The sequence below is a fragment of the Staurois parvus genome, unplaced genomic scaffold (genome assembly GCF_062004578.1).
Source record: "Staurois parvus isolate SC_StPar_1 unplaced genomic scaffold, SC_StPar_1.0 ptg000208l, whole genome shotgun sequence".
In the NCBI taxonomy this organism is placed as follows: Eukaryota; Metazoa; Chordata; class Amphibia; order Anura; family Ranidae; genus Staurois; species Staurois parvus.
This window is the reverse complement of record NW_028318004.1, coordinates 635866-660265: the sequence shown is the minus strand read 5'-3', so window position 1 is coordinate 660265 and position 24400 is coordinate 635866. Positions and strand designations below refer to the sequence as shown.

The following is a 24400-nucleotide window of genomic DNA, read 5'->3' as shown; positions in this document are numbered from 1 at the left end:
GACTTTTGTCACTACCCAGATTTTATCAATCTATGAAAATGATGCTTCCCCCACACTTATTTATTACGTCTGTATTCTGTAATTGATTATGCTTGTTTTTTTATTTAAATATAATAAATTGTAGGATTTTGGAGCTATGAGACACAGCTATAAGTACTTTGTATAGAATAAAAAATGTGAGGGACTTTTAAGCTACTGGAAAGAGTCATAAGATTCGTTTTGGTCTATAAGTAATATGTATTCTCTTGCATTTATAAAAGCAGACATTTGCTCATATATTAGGTTCCCCTATATATATATATATATATATATATATATATATATATATATAGCGGATACTGATCTGCAGGCTATCACAGTGATTATTTCACACTGTGCCTGCATTTTGCAAGCAATACATAAAATGTAGAGCGTGGTGTGAACCCTGCAAGGAACATTCCCATGACGAGAAGACCTGTCAGCTATGCTGTCCTTTATAATTGTACCTGGAGAAAGGGGTACAATGGCACATATATGGTGGGGTTGGCCGAAAATGCAGAATTACTGGAGGGAAATAATCCAACATATTCAGGAGATATGTGGGATAACTGTACACAGAGATTCGTGGAGGTGTTTATTTTATAGCTTTGAGCCTTCAGTGAAAGTTCACAAAAATGAGGTACTTTATCACTTAATCAGTGCGGCTAACGGTTTGATTCCCAAGTTTTGGCACGTTCCTGAAGCACCAAGAATTAAGGAATGGATAAATAGGGTTGAAAATATTTATAGGATGGAGGAGCTATATCACATGGAGGAGGATAGAATGGAGAAATTTAGGAAAATATGGTATAGCTGTTTGAAATGTAAAACCTCTGAAAGATATACGGTTCTGGTTGGAGGTGAGGAGGAAGTTAGAAGTTAAAAATCAGAAGAGAGTCTTAAATGGAGAATCTGAGAGAGGAACAAAAAAGTCAGATATGGCTAGATAATTGAGAGAAGAAACAGATTAGGAAGGAGGATGGGGAGGACTGGTTGGGGGGAGGGCGGATGGGTGGGGATGGGGTTAATAAAATGGGTAAATTGTATATGTGAAATATTTTTGTAATTGGTTGTCCCTTTTGTATTGAAAACCAAATAAAATTTCAAATGAAAAAAAAAAAAATAATAATAATTGTACCCCTGGGTCTTTTGGTTTTTGTTTTGTTTTTTGGGGTTTTTTTTGGTGAAAAGCAGTGGTATTATGTGTTAAAGCAGAGTTCCACCCAAATGGGGAAGTTTTGCTTTAAGATTGGTCTCCTTCTCCCCATTAAGGATCGGCACCTTTGGGGGGGGTTTGGGGGGACGATTACCCGAATTTGACAGGTATCCGCTTCCACTTCCGCTGCGATTGCCTAGGCGATCGGATACGACGGAAGAAGTCTTGTGGGACATGTGACAGGTCCCAGAAGATGACTGGGCCATTCAGGAAGCACAGCGCTACTCTCGCATGCGCAGTGGGCACCCGGCTGTGAAGCTGCAAGCTGTCACAGCCGGTGCCCACACTGAAGATGCCGACCACCTGGAATACAGGACAGCCAGCAAAAAAGGCTGCAACAGGGGCAACGCAGGATCGTGGGACAGGTAAGTGGCTGTTTTGTCAAAGTCAGCAGCTACAGTTTTTGTAGCTGCTGACTTTTATTTTTTTGCAGAATGGAACTCCGCTTTAATTCAATTTACTATGTTAATTCTCGTGGCACCCCAATCTAAAATGGGGTCCTTTTTCACATCAGAGTCCCCCCGTTTCATCAGGTCACATGTCATGAGCAACCTCATTCCCTCCTCCTTTTCTCATCAGAGTCCTCAGCACCCTCTTTCACATAAGAATCCTTCCTTTTATTCCATGCATAGCCATGGCAGAGGGAGGGAGATGGAGCAGGTCAAGAAAGAGGTGGACTTTAGCCCCATTCTGAATGGTGGTGCTGCCCTGAATGCCTTCTGTCCTGGATTAGCGTCATGCATTTCCATGGTGCTGGCGGCCAACTCACTTGTGCAGTGGAAATGCATGAGCTTGAGCAAAAATACCAGGCACAGTGTAGTACCCCTGAAGGATCCAGAAAGCATCCCTATTGAGGAACACTGACTTAGCCCATTTAGAGGAATGTAATAGGTTCTCTTAAATTATGAATGCTCCACGGCCTCTACTTTTCATCTCCCTCACACTTCCCAATCACTCTGACTGTGGGGAATACCCTGCATTCTTAGGATTGGGGACGCATTTGACAAGCTCTCCTTCCTCCCAGGATGCAGCACCATTCAGCAGGCCACAACAAAGTCAAAAGTGGAAAGAAGGTAATTAACTCTCGCTTAGGCTCTGATACTGACCAACACAGCTTACAGAGCGCTCTCATAGACAGTGGTGGGGTGAATGTTTAGTAAATGTTAGGTGGACTTTTAAAATAGTAATAGGCCCTGTGCACACTGGGAAATTACCCAGTGCTTCTAAATGCCTTTCTCCTGTCAGGAGAAAAGTGGCGTTAAAAACGTACCTAAAGCCACATTTTTTTTTTTTGCAAAAGCATTTAGATGCATCAAGAGTTTGGCGTTCATTTCATTGGCCAGACTAATAATTTATTCTGGCCATTGAAATGAACAAATACTAAATGCACCTTCCATTAATGCGTGTTTAGACCCTTGGGGGGTTTTTTTGCAGCAAAACACTGCTGTCTTAAACCTATTGCCTCTGGGGTCTTTTCTTCTGCCTTTAAACGCTCCTGCCTCTATTTACCTACAGTATCTGTGCATGGACACCTAGGATAACATGGAGGGGCATTTAGAAAAAAGCAGTGTTTCTGATGTTCAGTGTGCATGAGGACTAAAACCTAAAATCAGTTAGGTTAACAGTTGTAACATTGCAGCTTACTAATCCTTAGAACTAAAAATGGTGGTTACATTAGTTTTTGTTTTTTTGTTTTCATCTGGTGATCAGGCCAGTAACACACTTCCAGTCTTCGGGTGTCTCCACTCTGAAAGGAGCAGCAATGGTGTCCTTTGCACAGCAGCATTGTCAGTCTGGGGAGAGGGTAGTGTTCAAGCCAAATGCCTAGCACTTTTTAAACCATTGCATCAGAAGTTTTTTACTGTATGTTTTTTTTTTTTTATATATATAAGGGTAGTACATGAATAAAACCTGACCTTTGTAAGCACTTCTGCCAGTGTTCATTGGTTCATTTCAACCATTAAACTGCCACTTTTGCTGGACAGCTCGGTCTGTTAAAGGAAGTTGAAAAATAACAGATTACCCCCGGTTCACATCTGTGCGGGTGGTGCTGCTGCGGATCCGCACGAACGTCCGTGCAGCCGCACCACCCGCACAGAGAATTGCGGACCCGCCCACACTGGGAAACACAACCGTACTGGGAACCAAGGTTCCCGTGCGGGCTGCGTTTTCCAAAGTAGTGCAGGGAATTCTTTCTCTGCGTTTCACGGTCACGGGAGTCCATTCAAATGAATGGGCTCTTGTGCCCGAGCAAAATGCGGCCCGCATAGGTGTGAACCTAGGGTTACTGGCTGAAACACCAGGTGAGAGTAATGAGAAAACAAATGCAGAAGCTGCGAAAGGTACTCCTCTACCCCCCACACCCTTTTTTTTCTAATTTTTCTTCTTCTCCTCCCTTTGTCCTTCCTGCCTTTCTCCGAAAATGGAATATAGAGAGTCAGTGCAGAAATTTCATTTAAAGACGTGTATGTATTCTTCTGCATATATTTGGAATTCTGATAAGTGTGATTGACTCTGATTTCTTGAGCTTTATCTATACTTGGAATAGAAGATGTTGATTTTTCATGTCAGTCAGTATTTGTTTTCTGTTTAATGTAACAATTTGCTTGGTTCTACTGGAGTTTGAAAATAAAGAATTAAAAAAAAAAAAGAAAACAAATGCAGCCACCACCTCTAGGAATTGGTAAGCTGCAACATTTTCTACTTTTATTTTAATACTGCTTTAGTTTGCCCTAAATGGGCATTTAATAAAGTTGATAGGCTGTACCTCCACTGTTTCATTATTATGGCCGACACATAAGAAAAACTGTGAATGTTTTACGGCAAGGCTTTTTTTCCTTATGAATTCTTACCTGCTCAGCTGTGTGGCTTCCGATCATATTTGTTCTCCTTCCAGATGTTATCAGTACAGTTGGTAATACTTTCTGTATCTTTTATTCTTTGGATAAACATCAGCCCAGAGCATACGCTGGTGATAAACTTGTCAGAGTGCCAGTGATTGTTCAGCTGGGTACAGGGGCGGACTGACCATTTGGAAACTCGGGCACTGCCCGAGGGCCCGGGGTCAGTAGGGGGCCCCATGAGATGCCCCTGGTACCTTTTTCATAGGCTTTTTTGAGTTTGGGCAAGGACACAGGGGCTCCATTATACCATATTGCCTGTCGACCCCATGAGTTGTCAGTCTGCCCCTGGCTGGGTAGGATATAAGCATTTCATCAACTGGGGATGGTGCCATCACTGTACAGAGTACCTGTTTTCCTTGTGTGTTATTTTTCATGGCACTTTTCTAAACAGCTGTAACTGTGTTTTCCACAGGGTGCCAAGGCGTGCTTTCTCCGCGATATCCCCTTCTCCGCCATCTACTTCCCATGTTATGCCCATTTGAAGAGCAGCTTCGCATCAGAAGATGGCAGGGTGAGCCCGGGGTACCTCCTTCTGGCTGGTGCCATCGCTGGTAAGAACTGGACATGCCGTTAGAATATTTTGATTATATGAGCTAAAATAATGAATGTATGCAACAACCTTGGGCTACTGTACAGATTTTGGGGTGCTGCATCCCCCCTTTCTTGACAAGTTTGGCTTGGCTGGATATACACATATTGGCTGAGTTAGCAAGACTGTTAGATAAAGTCTGTCATAAAGATTTTAATAGGAATGATAATTTCATAAACACTGAAAATATTTTCTTGCAAGAAAAGCGGACAGTCCTAAAACTTACAGGAGGTAAAGGAACTAGTGTGTGTTACGCACAAATTAAAATGTATTAGAAATGCCAGACTTTTTTTTTGTTCTGGAATACAAATCTGCACAATGAGAGAATTTACTTTTACTTTTTGTTCCGTGACAGCTTTTGCATTTTGAGTTTCCCACCACATTCAGTACCAGAGAGCAGTGAGCACCAAAACATATTTAGACAGTAAATATTTGCACCATGGACATGTTGCAATTAAAACCTGACAGGTTTTGTAATCCTTCTCTACGCTCCAAAGCATTAAAAATGCTTTGTCTTTACCCATTACACCATATATTTGCATATTCACTTTTCATCATGGAGAAATCATTTATGTTTTGGAGCTGGTTGTGATCCTATACTTTGATCTGAAAACACTCTAAATTAAACCCGATCTAAACCCAAGAACAAAAATTGAAGTTTGCTAGTTCTAAGGGTAGGTTAGCATTTGTGTGAGGCGGGAAAACGTGCAGCCCTTACGCAGTCTATGCATCTAGCAACATGCGTGCCAAAATGCATTGTGACAAATTGCCAAACGTTTTGGCGCAGAGTGATTTTCCAAAAGGGTCACGCGCTTCTCTAGTGTTTTCTGCACCTAGGACAGTCCATTGTAATCAGTTTGTTTTATTTATTACAGGTATTAATATAGTGCCATCAATTTACGCAACGCTTTACATATATATGGTACATTCACATCAGTCCCTAACCCTCAAGGGGTGTACAATCTAAGGTCCCTAACTCACATTCATACATACACATACTAGGGCCAATTAACCTACCAATATGTCTTTGAAGTGTGGGGAGGAAATGCACGTAGGCACAGGGAGAACATGCAAACTCCAGGCAGGTAGTGCCGGGGTTGGGATTTGAACCGGCAAGCCTAGTGCTGCCAGGAGGAAGCGCTAACCTCTTAGCCACTAAATAATTGGGCTGCCCTAAACGAGACAAGTGGAAAGGCGCAAATACCATGTGCCTACACCATTGCACCTGCATAGATGTGGATGGAGCCTCAAATGTGGTGGCTGAATTGTATTTTTCACACTTTTTCATTTTCACCTGTGATCCAGCCAGAAACTTCCTGTCCTGTCTTAGGGTGACAACTGTAATGTATCTAGGAGGAAAACTGTTTCCACCCTAAGGAGCGAGTGTACTAGGGCTATGTAACACCTCCCCTTCTATAACAGGGGGGGAGGTATTTAGTAGTCAGTGGAGATAGCTGGGAACCATGTCAACTGCCCACAGAGGAAGCTCGCTTCTCTTACATAAACCTACAAGATTTTTTGCTTTTTAGCTCGATAAACAACTTTTTTTTTTTTTCTCTCTTTTTTTTTTGCACATGTTGAACAGATATAACATGGTTTTAATGGTATATTGGTATATTTAAAGTGTTACTAAACCCACAACAGTACTGTATATGCAGAAAACATGCTTGTTATACTCACTGTGGAACCAAAGGGGTTAATCCTCTGCATTATGTAAAACTGCTGTTTGATCCTGACTTCTCTGATCTTCCCCTTCTTCCAGTGTCTCCCTCTTATCTCCTGATAAGATATGGTGTGGAGTCACTCTGCACATGCTCAGTTTGGTGGGTATTGCTAGAAAGGTTTTTTTTTTTTTGGTTGGGAGAGTGCATATGATCAGCACTGTCCAGACAGAGGTCAGGGGTTCTGCATCCTCCTAGAGCAAAATGAAGATCCCTTCTATAAGCTTTAGCATGTGATCTGCTGGACACTGATAGAAGTCACAAGACTGCTCTAACTGCTGATGAGAAAAGGTATTTGGCAGTTTATATTTGTTAAAAAAAAATTGCATTTCCATGTTCTGTGCACTGTGCGAGACCGGATATAGTGAATGCAGGGTCCGGGGAGACCAGATATAGTGAATGCAGGGTCCGGGGAGAGCAGATATAGTGAATGCAGGGTCCGGGGAGACCGGATATAGCGAATGCAGGGTCCGGGGAGACCGGATATAGTGAATGCAGGGTCCTGGGAGACGGGATATAGTGAATGCAGGGTCCGGGGAGACGGGATATAGTGAATGCAGGGTCCGGGGAGACCGGATATAGTGAATGCAGGGTCCGGGGAGACCAGATGTAGTGAATGCAGGGTCCGGGGAGACCAGATGTAGTGAATGCAGGGTCCGGGGAGACCGGATGTAGTGAATGCAGGGTCCGGGGAGACCGGATGTAGTGAATGCAGGGTCCGGGGAGACCGGATGTAGTGAATGCAGGGTCCGGGGAGACCGGATGTAGTGAATGCAGGGTCCGGGGAGACCAGATGTAGTGAATGCGGGGTCCGGGGAGACCAGATGTAGTGAATGCAGGGTCCGGGGAGACCGGATATAGTGAATGCAGGGTCCGGGGAGACCAGATATAGTGAATGCAGGGTCCGGGGAGACCAGATATAGTGAATGCAGGGTCCTGGGTTTAGTAACACTTTAACAGACCACGGGTGAACAAATAAGAGAAGATCATTGTTGGGGTTCACATATACAGTTTTAAGCCAGCCAACACTATATACAATTGTTTTTTTTTTTTTTTGTTTTTTTTTGCAGTGTTGGGTTGCAGGAAAAAAATTGCTTTATTCCTCCATCAACACATTCAGTATTGAAGGGGGGAATCTCTCCTGCAGTGGTATTTTTCTTCTGCCGTTGGGGAGTCTTCCCAGCCAGCAGAAATACTGTGATTACTGCTGACTGCTATAGCCGCAGGCAGTGATCGAAAGAAAAAGCCCCAACAGGCTGGTTGTACTGAAGTGGATCGATGGATCGACTGCAGTACAACCAGCCTGTCCATAGATGGATCAAAATTTAGCCAGGCCCTGCTAAACCGACCATGATTCAATCAATCTATGACCAGCTCACATCACCATGTTCTATGACCAGCTCACATCACCATGTTCTATGACCAGCTCACATCACCATGTTCTATGACCAGCTCACATCACCATGTTCTATGACCAGCTCACATCACCATGTTCTATGACCAGCTCACATCACCATGTTCTATGACCAGCTCACATCACCATGTTCTATGACCAGCTCACATCACCACGTTCTATGACCAGCTCACATCACCACGTTCTATGACCAGCTCACATCACCACGTTCTATGACCAGCTCACATCACCACGTTCTATGACCAGCTCACATCACCACGTTCTATGACCAGCTCACATCACCACGTTCTATGACCAGCTCACATCACCACGTTCTATGACCAGCTCACATCACCACGTTCTATGACCAGCTCACATCACCACGTTCTATGACCAGCTCACATCACCACGTTCTATGACCAGCTCACATCACCACGTTCTATGACCAGCTCACATCACCACGTTCTATGACCAGCTCACATCACCATGTTCTATGACCAGCTCACATCACCATGTTCTATGACCAGCTCACATCACCATGTTCTATGACCAGCTCACATCACCATGTTCTATGACCAGCTCACATCACCACGTTCTATGACCAGCTCACATCACCACGTTCTATGACCAGCTCACATCACCACGTTCTATGACCAGCTCACATCACCACGTTCTATGACCAGCTCACATCACCACGTTCTATGACCAGCTCACATCACCACGTTCTATGACCAGCTCACATCACCACGTTCTATGACCAGCTCACATCACCACGTTCTATGACCAGCTCACATCACCACGTTCTATGACCAGCTCACATCACCATGTTCTATGACCAGCTCACATCACCATGTTCTATGACCAGCTCACATCACCATGTTCTATTTACACTGACTCCAGGAGGTCTTCATAACATGCCAACATAATTATCTGAGCACTGCAGTTTGATAGAATCATACAAGAACTAAAATTCCATCACCACTGAAAAGTAAAACAGGAGGGCCCTTCCCGCTATAGATTGCAGTCAGGTTGCTGTGCGTTGTGGAGTGGTAAGAAGCGATATCTTTGTGTGTGATTGAATTTGACAGCCATAAATGTGTGGTCTGTATGGAGATATGACTGCAGGCATTGATATTTAAGAAACAGCTGTTATCAGTGTATTGCTGTGTAGGGTTTGTTTTCACTCCAGTACTGTAGCACCATCTTGTCTGCAGTGTTTTTATAAACGCATTGTTTCCCATTTTTTTAACCACAACAATCAGAACTGTTGGCAGGGTTTAGACTCCAGGAAATAAAAGTAAATCCCCCCCTTTTATTGTCCATGGCTCTGTTAACCTGTCTGATAACACACACCTCTTATAGTTTGTTGTCCTAGATGATAGATGAACCTTCATAAATATGGCTGGGTGGTCTTTGACATTCCTTACATTTTTTTTTTTGAATTTCGCAAAATATGTTACACAGAATACACAGTTTCCTTATCCAGATGCTGACATGATAATAAGGGGTGGGGGTTTTATCAGGATACAGGTATGTAAAGCAGGACATATTTGGGTCAGAAAGGAAGTTAAACATCAAAAAGACAACACCTCATTTAATTGTGTTTCTCATCTCTGGGGGAAAAAATCCCAGTGCACTGACCCGCTGCTAGCCATTCATTAGAACAACACTAAAGAGCTTTGAAGACCCTCTTTTACCGAGTCTGCTGCCATTACAATCTGTGAAGTCGTAGATTGATGGCTGTGGAACCTTGGGTAGATATACTTGAATAGTAACTAAAATATTAGCCTTCAGGATCCTGTGAGAGGCCTGTGATTGACATTTTGGGCAGCATCTACATCAGCAAGAAGCCATGGGGGAACTATAAAGGGACCTTCCCAGACCAGAGGAAATAAGAACTGAGACTCTGCCGCTTGATCGAGGTTTTAGTGACATTGAGGGCGTTTAGATTTATATCTGATTGGGTAGGGTAACTTTTTTTTTTTTTCTTCAATAATTACTAAAAACTGAAGAAGAGCTGGAGAAAAGTAATATTCAACACTGGTAGGTTTAGTCAGTTTATTCATTGTTGTATACACTTATCAGCCATAATATTATGTTCACTCACTATAACCAGGCATGAACGCCACTGGACCTCTGAAGGTACACTGTGGTATCTGACATTAAGCCAGTAGCACATTCTTTATGTCCTGTAAATTGCAAGGTGGGGCCTCCGTGGACTGGACCGGTTTTTCCAGCACATCCCACTGGGATCGGATTGAGATCTGGAGAATTTGCAGGCCAAGTCACACCTCAAACGTGTGTTCTCAAACCCTTCTTGAATTCATCAGACCAGGCCACCTTCTTTCATTTCTCCATGGTCCAGTTCCGATGCTCACATGCCCATTATATGAGCTTTTGGCTGTGGGCGCAAGTCAGCATGGGCACCCTGACTGGTCTTTGGCTGTGCATGTTATACTTACCTGCTCTGGTTTTGTATAGAGAAGCCTGGATCCTTGTCTTTTTGGGGTCTCCCGCCGGCGCTCCTGCCCCCTCCCCCACAGCAAACAGCTTGCGGGCAGGCGTGTTCCCAAGCCGCTGCTCCATGTGTCCATTCAAACACAGAGCTGTGGTTCGGCCCTGTCCCCTTTCTCTTCTCATTGGCTCACTAGCTGTGATTGACAACAGCGGAAGCCAATGAGGAGAGGGAGTCCCGGGAGAGCCGAGACTCCAGTGTACATCGCTGGATCAGGAGGGGGTTTAGGTGAGTATTAGGGATTTGGGAGGTATGCTGCACAGAAAAGGTGTTTGCTATGGGGGCACTCCTGCATTCTAAATCCTGAGCCGTGCTCTGTGTCCGTTGACACACAGAGCGCTGCTGAACCCCCTACCTGCTCTCCTCACAGGCTGTGATCGACAGCAGCAGGAGCAAATGGCTGCCTGTCCAATGAGGAGAAAGACATTGCTCTTAGGCACAGCACTAGAATGAGATCGGGTTCAGGTAAGTATGAGGGGTGTCATTTGCAAACAGAAGGCTAAATGCATGAAGGTAAAAAACCTTCTGCTTTTAGAACCACTTGAACATTTTCAGCAATTTGCGCTACAAGTGCCTCTTCTATTTGGGTATTCAGGCAGCCAAGGGTAATGCGGCTGTTTGAATACAATAGCCTGCAGTGCAGATTCATCCATCCAGCTGTTTAGCCTGGATGGAGGAGATTCTTGATTTGATTGCTTTCAGTCCATGGGACTGAATAAGAGAAATGTATGTATGGCTAGTATAAAAATCCATGTTATTTGGCTGTATTTTGCTGGCTAACAGGAATGGTTACCATTAACTACATTATATGTTTTGTGTAGCAAGTGGCAGGGAAGGGGAGGTGTGGGTATGCTTCTCTGGTTGGGTTGCCATAAAAGTTGTTGCTTTGCTCTGCATGGAAAAGGAATATGGAAAATTAAAGAAATAATATTTTCTCTTTATGTACTAATTTTTTTTTTTTCTCGACTAAAACTATTCTTGTATCCTTTATCTTTCTCCGCCCCCTTCCCCCCATTCCTCCTTTGTTACCTATATGATCAGATAGAAATGCCTTTAGACTTGCCTACATCCCGCCATTTTTTTTCTTTAAAACAAGCCTTGAAAATGGCAGCCCGCGTGCCGACGTGAAATGCAAGCACCCATCTACATGCCAAACAGCTTCTGAGATTCGGCCGCTCCCTCTGTCTCTTTCAAGCTCCTGATGTGATTGCAGACACAGATAACTCCCTTTTGATGTTTAGTCACACAGGCTGCCTTTATACTTTCATTTCTGTCAGGCTTGCAATCTACAAGGCTGTGAATCTACGTTTCGCTGCACTATTTCCAAACACATCTAGAGATATGAAACAATACATTTCAGATTCTAGAGGAGGGGGAGAAGGAAAGCCGCCTTCTTTGCGGCATATTATCGTAATGTAATACATGGCCCCTGAAATGTCAACCGGCCTGACTTAAGATTGTCATCTGCACTTCAAGGCTTTCAGCGTCGCAGCATTGTAAGCTGGGCCATTAAGGTACCGGAAGAAGGAAAAAGCTGAAATATGAAACTATAGAAATGGCATGAGTAGACCTGAGGTTCCCTGTCAGCTAACAGGGCATGCTGAGACTTGACATTAAATAGTATGGTTGTATTGTACAGTGGGCCACCATAGCCAAAACCCATTGAGGGGAATGATCAAAACTGGAGTAGCCAGAATCTAGAACAGCTGTACATGGCAACCAATCAGCTTCTATCTTTCCTTTTCAAAGCTTAACTAAACAAGCTGAAGATAGAAGCTGATTGGTTACCATGTACAGCTGTTCCTTATTCTGTCTGCTCCAGTGTTGATAAATCCCCCCCATTGCATTTTGGGAACTTTATGGCATTAATGGCTGTATTGATGGTGTTCGCCATTTGAATTTTTATTCATGTCCTGCAAAAGTGACAGTTATAGGGGGTAGGACAAACTGTTAACCTGCCATGGATACCTACAGTGGACAGGTTTTATCTGTATGGTTTGAACATTTCATCCTTAAAGTGATTCTAAAGGCTCAAGGTTTTTTTACCGTCATGCATTCTATGCATGAAGGTAAAAAAAAAAACGGTGTTTAGCAGCCCCCCTAAGACTTACTGGAGCCCCATCCAGCGATGTCCACGAGAGTCTCGTTTCTCAGGGGATTCTCACTCTTGATTGGCTGAGGCATCAGCAGGAGCCATAGGGTCCCACTGCTGTCAATCGCAGCCAGTGAGCTAATCCGGAGAGGGAGGGAGCAGCTGCGTGTGTTAATGGACACATAGAGCTGTGGTTCGGGAACATGCCTGTTCAGGTACCTCCATAGCAAGGTGCTTGCCATGGGGGCACCCGATAGGAGGGAGGGGCTAGGAGCAGGGGCGGGAGACTTGAGAAGAGGAGGATTCAGGCTGCTCTGTGCAAAACCACTGCACAGAGCAGGTAAGTATGACCTGTGTTTTTTCGTTTTGTTTTGTTTTTAAAGGAAAAAAAAAAGACTTTAGTATAACTTTAATAATAATTAAAATAAATAAATCTGTTCCTGTACTGGTTACAAAGTATTGGAAAGACTTTTCGTTATTTGAAATCTTAACTATACATGCATTGCCATGAGGAGCCTACGTACTGACGTCACGCTGCCATATCCATACAATGGTCCGGCGGCCATCTTTGTAAGTGATTTTACCATTGTTTTATGCTCCACGTGGATGTTTTCATTGTCTTAATAAAAATAATACACCATCAGAGGTTTCTCTCTCTGGGCTCTTTTGTGAGCTTTTCCCTTCAAGATGTGGCTAATTCTCACACCGAGTACACACGTTCTTTTGGAGGCATCTCCCATTTCTGATGTATAACAGCTTCATATTAATGCCTGACGGTGAAATAGGCTGACCTGTTCTGGAGGATATTATTACCATTGCTTTCTATGCGCATTTTTTATGCACTTCTGGTGAGTGGATTATGAAGAAGAATTTATCACGGATTCACTTATCACTGGATGTCACGATCTTCTTTTGGACTTTATTTACATTATTGGTTTTGTAATTTGTTTCAGATTTGCTTCCTCTTGTTTCATTTATTGATTTGCATCACTACAATCACGATATTTGTCACCATTATGCTGCAATCTCAGCACCACATCATATTTTTGCGTATTATTGTTTTTTTACTTCACTATAGTGCCCCCATAGAGTGCTTCACCTATTGCGTTTTCCATTGCTGTTTGTTCACTTTAGTCACTCATTATTTATTCTCATTCAGTATACGCCAAAGCATAGAGCGTCATTTTCCTCCATTTTATTCTTCGATATTTTTTTAGCGCTGCACTTTTTCTGATTTATTGTTATTGAGGATATAGAGGGTTGTCCTTTTTGTGCTAGCGGCTGTTCTTACTTAATCCTTCCCTGTCATTTTTTTTAATTTTCATTGCCAAAAGCAACTCTAGGGCTGTCTGAGAACACCTTGAGTTTACAGGAAGTCCCTGGGTTATGAACAAGATAAGATCTTTAGGTTTGTTCTTAAGTTGAATTTGTATGTTAGTTGGAACAGGTACATTTTTTTTAAATGTAAGTCCAGCCAAAAAATTATTTTTAAGCTTTGAATAGCATAGGGAAAGGTTAACTGGCCAGGCAGTGACATGGGATTGCTGACAGGTCCACCAGGCAGTAGGTGGCAGCATGAGGTGATCAGCAAGATGCTCGTATGCAAGTCGGCTGTTTGTAACTCTGGGACTGTCTATATTCATTATTGCGGGAATGCTTGCTTAAAGCTACCTATATTTTGTCTTTTCTGGTTCACCTCTTCCCCCACATCAACATGTTAATAAGTTGTTTAACCTCCCTAGCGGTATGATTATTTCAGATTTTTGGTGCTGAAAGCGGCACCATTATTTTGCATGGAAATATGTAGTTTTTTTTATTGTAGGCTGTAATTTTTAGGAATAACTCCCTGAAATCTGTCTGAACAAGAGTCTATTAAACATCCCGGGTATGATAAAATTTGAAACACAAAATCATAAATTATAATTTAATAAATAATCATAAAAAATAATAATATAATAATAATACATTTAATTCAATAATATAATCAAACCAAAAACACTGAAATTTGAAATAGAGCGCCAAGTTCGCACATCACTGAGCAAAGTCGCAAAATTGTTTTCAGTGTCTGATGAGGAATTTCCCCCACGAATCATTATCACTCAATTCTGCAAGTGGTTCTGATTTACTATCGCTGTTCTCTAGCCGGTCTAAAACCGATTTTGACCTAAAGGGACGCTTTTTGGACGCCATGGACTTTTCTAAGTTTCCAGGCAGAAAGAACAGTCAAAATGCAGACGGGACAGGACAGAGCACTAGGGACAAAATGTGTGAAATGGGTTGAAACAGCAATGTTTTACTATGTAAAATCATTTTGAAAAAAATAAAAAAAATTTGAAATTTTCAAATTTCCCGCCGCCGGCGGCGGCGCCCGTACGCCCCGACGTCACAGGGACCGGAACACAGGAGCCGGATGCCGGTATTAGCCGGAGGAGATGGCCGGGGACGCTGCAGGGGACACATCGCGGGAGCGAAGGACAAGGTAAGCTCTGCAGGGACTCCCTATGCAGCGCCGCATGGTAAGCCCGAGTGTAGCTCGGGGTTACCGCTTTTGGTACTGACATTTTACCCCGAGCTACACTCGGGAATACCGCTAGAGAGGTTAAATAAGACCACTGGGCCTCAGTGTTTCTCTCTGCAAAACAGACCGCAGGTTGCTGGGAGGGGCTGGTAGGTTGCTGTCCAAAGTTCCTTGAAAACATTGAAGCATCCCGCCTCAGTACTCTCAAAAGCCATCAGCGCAAAGGCAAGCAGTGGTCTGGCTCTTGAGAGATTTTCTGCAATAATCAAATGCCTTGAAATGGGATGTAGACTAGTTTAGGGGAATGGGAGTTCCTAGGCAGGCTGTATTTGCATCACACCACTTTAGATATTGCCCACATGAGATGCTGAGCATGCAGGATTGAAAGAACTGGAATCCAATGAATTAGCGGTTTGGGCCTAGACAGTCAGGCAGGGAAGGGTAGGATTAGATTTATTTATTTTATTACAGGTACTGTCAATTTACGCAGCGCTTTACATATATATTGTACATTCACTTCAGTCCCTAACCTTCAATCTAAGGTCCCTAACTCACATTCATACATACACATACTAGGGCCAATTTAGACTGGAGCCAATTTACCTAACAGCATGTCTTTGGAGTGTGGGAGGAAACCGGAGTACCCGGGGGAAACCCGCACAGAGAGAACATGCAAACTCCAGGCAGGTGGTGCCGTGGCTGGGATTTGAACCAACGTCCCTAGTACTGCCAGGTGGAAGTGCTAACCATTTAGCCACTGTGCTGCCCTCATTAGATGATGCAGGACATCCTCCAGCCAAGAAATGAGGTAGGCTTGATCTGACTTGCTGCACCTTCTAATACATACTGGGAGAAGCTCACAGTGTATGGTGAAATCAGAGTAAGAAATTCCAGGACAGGAGAGGAGTCTGTACAGCTGTGCAAGACTAAAGCAGCCCATGATTATGCAACTTTCTTTCCTGCCACCACAGAAGCGCTATTGTGTTTTGCCAGTGGGGAGCCTTCCCCACCGGCAGAACAGAATGATCATTGCTGGCGACTAAAGCAGCAGTGATTACATGATGAAAATATCTGACTGGCTCTTTGTACTGAAGTCGATTTGGTTTAGTAAATATATTAAAAATAAATGGCCCAATAACCTGTAGGTTGAAAATGCAGCTTTTTGCCTTTATGTTTCAATAATTTTTATTGAGTTTTTTCAGGAACATAACAGGGTAAGTATATTCGGTTCATCGGTAAACATAGTAATACAACATAGTATTGAGTATTTACCCCACCAGTTTGCTGGGGCTGATAATGGTATGTAAAACATTAACATTAGAGGTATTCTTGGATACGTGTGGAACCTTGGTGAGGTGTATGGGGTGTCGGGGGGGAGGTATTAAACGGAGGGATCGTAAGGGGGGTAGGAAGGGAGAGGGGTAAGTGTAACGGGGTAGAAGAAGGAATACCAGTCTAGGTTTGGTGAACAATTTTTAGTTTGTTTTTAGATTATCAAGCTTTCTGCCTTTATACTTGTCCTCTCACTGGTACTGTCCTCTGACTAACTGGGCTCCAATGTCTTGCTGCCATTCCTCTTTTAGGTTGGATAACGGTCTGTGTCATTCAGTCCACTTCCTTTTGATCCCAAAGCGCAGTAGACCTGGGAGACATGTCCTCACACCAGCTTGGCTGTAGATACCAGAGCTCATGTGAGCACCATTCTCCGTATCGTTAAGAACTGCTGATGCTGGACAAAAAGAGGAGTGACCCCACCCGTCACATTACTCACCAATTAATGAATGAAGTCAGGGGGTGGAGTTTAGAAAGTCAGGGCATTGTTGATTTTTCTGCTACATATGACTGCAATTTCTAGTATCTACGACTTTCTCTGTGACATAAAACCTAACTTTCTTCTGATCCTTTTTACCTACAACATAAAATCTTCATCCATTACAGTTTTATGACTGATGTTATAGAAAGTCCAAACTAAGCTGCCTCAGAGTAAATGTTGAAATCTTTCCCTTCTCTATGGAGCCCGCAAGGGCTGCAGCCAAACCAGTATGGTCTGGCGGCATAAACTGACCCATTTCAACGCAATAAACAGCCGCATGGAGAAGAAAGTGTAAATATAGAACGCCATAGGGAGATGTAAAGTAAAAATTGTAAATTGTGGTTTAAAGAAAATATTACATACATAGAATTAAGCTGCCAATCTTGACAGAGAATATTTCATTGCAGCCCAAAATACACTTACAAGAAACGACAAACAATTCTGTGAACTGCGACCGCTGATCCGTTATAGACTGGGCCTCCAACAAACCAAGATAATACATATATACATACTGGGAGATGTATATTACAGAAAACACACACTTTACATGTTGTAAACAGACCTGCTGGGATTGATAAAATATAACAACAGGGCAGGAATGCTTATCCAGGCTCCCACCACTACTGGCCGCATGAAAAAAAAAAAAGTCTAGGTATTGGTAACATAATCACTTCCAAATGGGAGGATCAGAAAAATGTTGCGTTTTTAATTTCTCCATTTAATAGTTCATATGATCCAAAGTATTTTGGTCCCGTGGCCATCACTGAAAGGAGCCTGAGAAAACATGGTCCCTTTCATCCAGGTTGAGCAGTCTCCTTCCCAGTGCCTATGGGAAAAACTACTACTGGACCAATGACACAAAGTTCTTTGGCCACAGCAAGGCCTCTTTCACACTGGTGCTTTTTTCCAAATGCATGAAAACTATCCCCAATGAAATCTTATGTAACGGTTCACACTGCAGGTGCACTGCGCTTTGGAAAGTGCTGCATCTTTGGTGCAGTTTTTCAAAATCACACCAAAAAGGCATCTTCCATTGTAAGTCAATAGGAACCCATCAAAAATGCAAGTGTTAAAGGGCCCATAAAGCGGCACGCCACCCAAAAGGGGAAGTTCCGCTTTAAGGACTGTTCCCCCGCTCCCCATAAGGATTGGCACCTTTGGGGGGCGGGGGGGGGGAAAGGGTACTCGAATTTGACAGGTACCCGCTCCTACTTGCGGTTCGATCACCTAGGCGATCGGAAGCGGATGGAGTCTTCCCTCCCTCCCTTCCCTGTAGTCTTTTGGGACACGTGACAGGTCCCAGAAGACTACAGGACCATTCATGAAGTGCAGCGCTACTCGCGCATGTGCATTGGGAAGCCGCAAGCTATCACAGCCGGGTGCCCACACTGAAGATGCCGGCGCCTGGAATACAGGATGGCCAGTAAAACGGGCTACAGGGGACACACTGCAGGACAGAGGGACAGGTAAGTGGCTGTTTTTTAAAAGTCAGCAGCTACAGTTTTTGTAGCTGCTTACGTTTATTTTTTGACAGCGTGAGTGGAACTCCGCTTTGTTGCACAAAAGCTCATCAGTAGGGCCCTAACAGAAGGCAAGCAGAAGATGGCATTTCACAAAGAGAAACTCATATCAACTGTGAAGCATGGTGGCAAAGTTGTCATCAGTCAACTATGAATTCTGAATCACATCAAAGTGTGCTTGAAAAAACTATGAGACTATTTGTCCAAAAGTTAAAGATGAATCGCAATGAACCTTTTAATTCAATAATGATCCAAAGCACACTAGCAAATCCATGAAGAAATGGGTCACAAACAGAGAAATGGAGGGTTAGTAACTGTCCTAGTCAAAGCCCTGTTTTTTTTATCCCCTTTGAAGTTGTAATATAGGCTTTTAAAATGGGTAGAAACCGCAAACATTTTGCAACTGAAGAAATGTTGTATTGAGAAATGGAGACTAGGGTACAGTTCTGCAAAACACCTGCAAGAAGTAATAGCTTCTGAGACAAATGGTGTGCAGTATGTACTTTCCACAGTATGGTTGGTTGAAAAAAAAATGACTAAAGGCAATTTTTTTCTTGGTGCTTTATGCTAGTATATCACCTTAATCTGCAGGCCTGTGTATGTGCTCCTTAGCGTGGCTATATATTCAGTGTGCTGGCATCCACACGCCAGTCTAGTCTTGTGGCAACAAAATTGTCAGTCGGATACTTAACCAAGATGATCAGTTTCTCACCGCATTTTATTTAGTCTGGATCCAATAATAATCCTATACAGAGCCCATTGGTTCTATAAGGTACTTTTCACTCCAGTAGTTCAGTATTCCAATGGTTTCAATTTTCTGTACAAATTTATTACAACAGTCAGATAAAAAATTTTTTTCATCATATTAAAAGAAAATTTGCATGGCAAATAAAAAAATACTTTTAAATATGATAAGCCATTCTGATTAATTCAAAACCACATCAATTCAAATTGACATGAGTGTGTGTGTGGACAGATTAAGAGGAGATAGCGACAAGCTTTGCATTTGAGTATAACATCAAGAGAGTAAAGTGATTCTTAATGCAAAATGGAAAAAAAAAAAGTTTATAGTTACTAGCATCCCCAGTCCTCCTCTTCTCGAGTCCAACGCAGTCTTTGTGGCTCCTCCGATTCAGCAAGTGCCCCCATAGGAAGCCACTTTCATACTGGGCCTTTGTGTGGGCTTCATCCCATGCTGTGCGGCTTGCGTCGATAGTCACAGGCAGCAGGGCTCAGACCCACCCCTGCTCCCTTGTCACTCGCTTTGATAGACCAGAGCAGGAGCCAGTGGTTCCCGCTTCTTCAACAAAGGAAGTGAAGGAAGAGACCTGCTGCAGAGAGGCACAACGCTGCATCGAATGAGGGCTCAGCAGCCAAGTATAAGAGGGGGCTGGGGTGCTACTGCCTAAACATTTTTACCTTAATGCAAGGAATCCATTGAGGATAAAATGTTTAGGCTGTAGAACCACTGTAGGGATAGCCATACACACATAATTTCTCATTCAGCCCAAGAAATCTGAAGGATTCCTCCATACATGCTAAACAGGATCTAATTGAATGCAGACACTATTCAGCTGACCATTTTCCACCTGACTACTCTAATTTTTCAGTTGTTTGTCGCACCTGGTGGTGACAACCGAGCCACCCTCGGTTTGGATTTCAGCCAGTTCAGTAGAAATTGCCTGAAAGTTGAGTTGTGTATAGCCAGTCTACTAAAACTGACCTTTGAAACTAGATACCAGGAGAGCCAATTGGCTTACAACAAGTTCCACCATAGTACAGAAATACAGTACACCGCATGAGCAAGATAACATTTGTTATAAGGAGACAAAAACTCCAAGGCTAGTACAATAGGAGATGGATGGTTCCGGTGAGGAGTGCTCTGTTATCCATCGTGGACACCCCTATAAAATTGGGATTCTGGGATGGGATGCATCAAACACTTCATGAAGAAGTACTGAGATGAGAGGCGGGAGACCCAAAGAGAGAACTGAGGAGGAAGAGGGCATTTGCCTGGGAAGAGTGAATGTGGGAGGAGGGGTTAAAGAAGGAGCCCATGTGGGTCAGTGGCTTGGGTACCAAAGGACAATGATGAAATTCATCAGAGAGCAAAGTTCGGTCTAGATTCAGGTGGGTGTTATAGGAAATCCAGGGGTCCTAAACCTTTAGAAATTTGGTATGGTTGTCTTCAAGTATGGAAGTGAGCTTCTCATGGATCAAGGTTCAACTGGGCCTTAAGGCTGCATTCACACATGAGCGTTTTGTAGCTTGACTTACTAGAAATAAGGACAGCGCCACTGGATAGAAAAACACAAAATAAAATATTGGATGAATATAACTAAAAAATGTGGAAGAGCAGCTATCTGATCCTTGAAATCAAGGTGCTCAGTGTAGTAATTAATCAATTAAGACAGCGCTCCTCACTCATAATATACGTCTTGGTGTGTCAGAGAAAATTTCATCTATATTGGTCCAAGTAAAGAAAAAAATAATAATTAAATAAATACAATAGTGCACTAAATTATACCATGCAAAAACAGTGACTCAATATCTGTAACATAGTCTGGCTGAAAAAAAGACAAAACTCCATCCAGTTCAACCATAGAAAAAAAAAAAGTTATAATCCTACACCCACAGTTGATCCAGAGGAAGGCAAAAAAAAAACCCATCAAAGCATGATCCAATTTGCTCCTGCTGGGAAAAAAATTCCTTCCTGATCCCCCAAGAGTCAACTGGATATTCCCTGGATCAACTTTACCTATACAGTCACAGTTTGACATCGGCAGCTTACCCATACGTGGTGACGTTACCTCTGAGGCCCCTCCCTACGCGTTTCGTCATCCAACATCCTTCTGCTCCCAGAGCCAAAGCTCCTTTAGCTGGTTTATAACTTTACCAGCATGGAGCTCTGGTGAGTGCATTTAATTCGTTTGGTGGTGGATTTCACGTGGATGTTGAGCTATACAATAATTTATAAGAAATACAATAATTACAAGGATTTCTGAAGAATATATATTTATGATATCACTATATATTTTTATGGACATTTCTTTGAACATTCATTGATTTATGTATTCACATAGATATCGAGTCAATGTTTTTGCATGGTATAATTTAGTGCACTATTGTATTTATGTATTTTTTTCTTTATTTGCACCAACATAGATGAAATTTTCTCCGATACACTAAGAGGTATATTATGAGTGAGGAGCGCTGTCTTAATTGCTCAATTATCCTATTTTGTAGCTTGAAGCTCCAAAAAAGCTTAAACTTAAAATAAAATCAATTGTTCTCTATGGTGCCTTTTCTCATCTGATTGCGCAAACAGGCACCATAGAGAACAATTTTTTAAGTTTGAGCATTTTTGGAGAATCGAGCTTCAAGCTTGCAGCCTAAGGGAGAATCTTTGTCTGTGTTATGGACCATGGTCCCCATTAGTCTTTGCTGGACCTAGGCCGAGCTGCCAAAAATGGTGGTCTTTCTCTGGAGATCCGGCACTCCCCCCTGCTGAACTCTCCAATCAACAAAGCTGTCACTGCCTGCTGATTATTGCGCTCTGGCCCTGATTTAATAGGGGGGCACGTCTTGACCTCTGCAGTGAGATTGCTTCCTCTAGAGAGAGCAATGATCCTTCTCTGCAGCCTGCTGGCAGGACACAAGCTTTTCTACATAGGCTGTGGCTGCTTTCTAAAGAAAATGAACTGAAAAAATTTGCACACATTTTGTATTGATGCACCTGTATAGTAGATGGTAAGTTCAATTGGGCTTTACAGGTATGAGACCCCACAGACAGACATTTTTCAGGGAAGGCTGTTTTCGGAACAGAGAATAGGGAATATGTTATGACCAGTTTAGATGTAAATAAAATGTTGTAAAGTTCCTCTTTAAAAACCTAATAACCATTTGGTGATCGGCATTTTCAAACCCTCATACACATGGTCTCTATTTCCATCTAATAGGCGGAGTGTGACCTCCTTACATTGGTTTTGTGCCATGATAAATTGAAATCATCGGCCAGACATGAGAAGGAGTGGGAGCGAGCGCTGCACGGTGAACGCATTGCTCCAGATGAAAGCTGCTCTGGAAACCCTAGCTGGGTTTGGTTTGCTGATTTTGCACAGAGAGAAAAGGGACGCAGAGTTTTCCTGGGGTTATTTGAGGTGGTGGCAGCCGGTCCTCCTTGCGCGAGCCTGTGGCTAAGTGGCGGCGGCAGCAGCAGCGGCGGTGGTGAGGTTGAAGTCTCTCTTGCTTTTCAGCTCCCTGTGTGTTCCGTGCCAGTAGCCACAGAGGCGTGAAAAAAGCACAAGCAGAGGAGCTTTCACCTCCAAAAATCTGAATTCAATCATCAGACATGTTACCAATTTTCTACAGCAGCAGCTCGAACTTCAATCTCCCTTCCAACATTTAAAGGGCAACTTCAGTGAGCTGCTGACATTGTCCAGGAAAGATTGCAACTGTCCCAGTGTCAGAAAATCCAGTTTATTTCCCATATATTTTTTTATTTATATAATCCCAGAGAGTTTTTGTAAGTTTTTGCATGGCATTACAGCTCATCGTTTTTCTGTGCAGTACACCTGCTGTGTTATGTGGAGGAGGTTGAAGTGGGTGGTACAGAGACCAGACTGTTCCTGTATTTTATGTATCCTATTGGCAGCTATAGGGGTTTGGCTAGTAGGGCTGGAGGGGCAGACCTTGTCCAGAGTCACTTTTAATGCTTACAAGTTTGCTTGAAGTGTATCTGTTGTTCTGCTTCTCCAAAAGATCCTCTGGATCAGGGGCATCCAAAATTTTTAAAAAAGGGCCAGTTTACTGTCCTTGCCAGACAGGGAAGCGTGATTGGTCACTCCAGAGAACATATCTCCACTGCTCTAGAGTCCAGTGGCCATGTGCTTTACACCACTGCATCTGACGCTTTCCATTGCACTTGGTGATGTAAGGCTTGGATGCAACTGCTCGGCCATGGAAACCCATTCCATGAAGCTCTCTACACACTGTTGTACTATTCTGGAGGCCACACAAACTTTGGAGGTCTTTAGCTATTGACTCTGTAGACAGTTGGTGATTTCTGCACACTGTGCACTTAAGCATGTGCTGACCCAGCTCTGTCATTATACGTGGCCTACCACCTCGTGGCTGAGTTGCTGTTCCCAGTTTCTTCCGCTTTATTATAATACCACTAACAGTTGAGCGTGGAATATTTAGTAGCCAGGAAATGTCACGGATGGACTTATTGCACAGGTGACAACCTATCACGGGACCACGCTTGGAGTCACTGAGCTCCTGAGAGCGACCCATTCTTTCACAAATGTTTGTAGAAGCAGTCTGCATGCCTAGGTGATGATTGTATACATCTGTGACCATGGAGGGGATTGGAACACCTGAATCCAATGATTTGTTGGGCTGTTCCAATACTTTTGGCAATATATTGTATTTACAAGGGTGCCACATAGCCTTGTAGGAGTTGCTCTCCCTTCAGTCTCCTTTTTGTGTATTTTTTCATGCAATGTGATGGCTTCTGGTAAATGCTATGGCAGTTATGTTCTGACCACATTAAAGGGGAATTAAACTATTTGAAAAAAACAAATGCTAACAGATAGGGTTTTTATGACAGGAGAGACTCTTTAGTTATAAAAGCTTCTCCCGACCTGTCAATAATGTACACTGAGCTGCACATCACAATCAATCACCTGACCTGAATCCGATTGAGCATGCATTTCACTTGCTGAAGACAAAACTGAAAGGAAAATGCCCCAAGAACAAGCAGGAACTGAAGACAGTTGCAGTAGAGGCCTGGCAGAGCATCACCAGGGATGAAACCCAGCGTCTGGTGATGTCTATGCGTTCCAGACTTCAGGCTGTAATTGACTGCAAAGGATTTGCAACCAAGTATTAAAAAGTGAAAGTTTGATTTATGATTATTATTCTGTCCCATTACTTTTGGTCCCTTAACAAGTGGGAGGCACATATGCAAACTGTTGTAATTCCTACACCGTTCACCTGATTTGGATGTAAATACCCTCAAATTAAAGCTGACAGTCTGCAGTTAAAGCACATCTTGTTCGTTTCATTTCAAATCCATTGTGGTGGTGTATAGAGCCAAAA

The 24400-nt window shown here is 43.1% G+C and overlaps 1 protein-coding gene across 1 annotated transcript in view; it reads left to right on the top strand.

Annotated features, from left to right (window-relative positions):
• SLC25A13 (solute carrier family 25 member 13) overlaps nucleotides 1-24400 on the top strand; it is a 247445-nt gene that overhangs the window by 199323 nt on the left and 23722 nt on the right. Inside the window, exon 15 of the mRNA XM_089678657.1 lies at nucleotides 4550-4688. Coding sequence (XP_089534783.1) covers nucleotides 4550-4688 — 139 coding nt within the window. The remainder of the gene's footprint in view (nucleotides 1-4549; nucleotides 4689-24400) is intronic.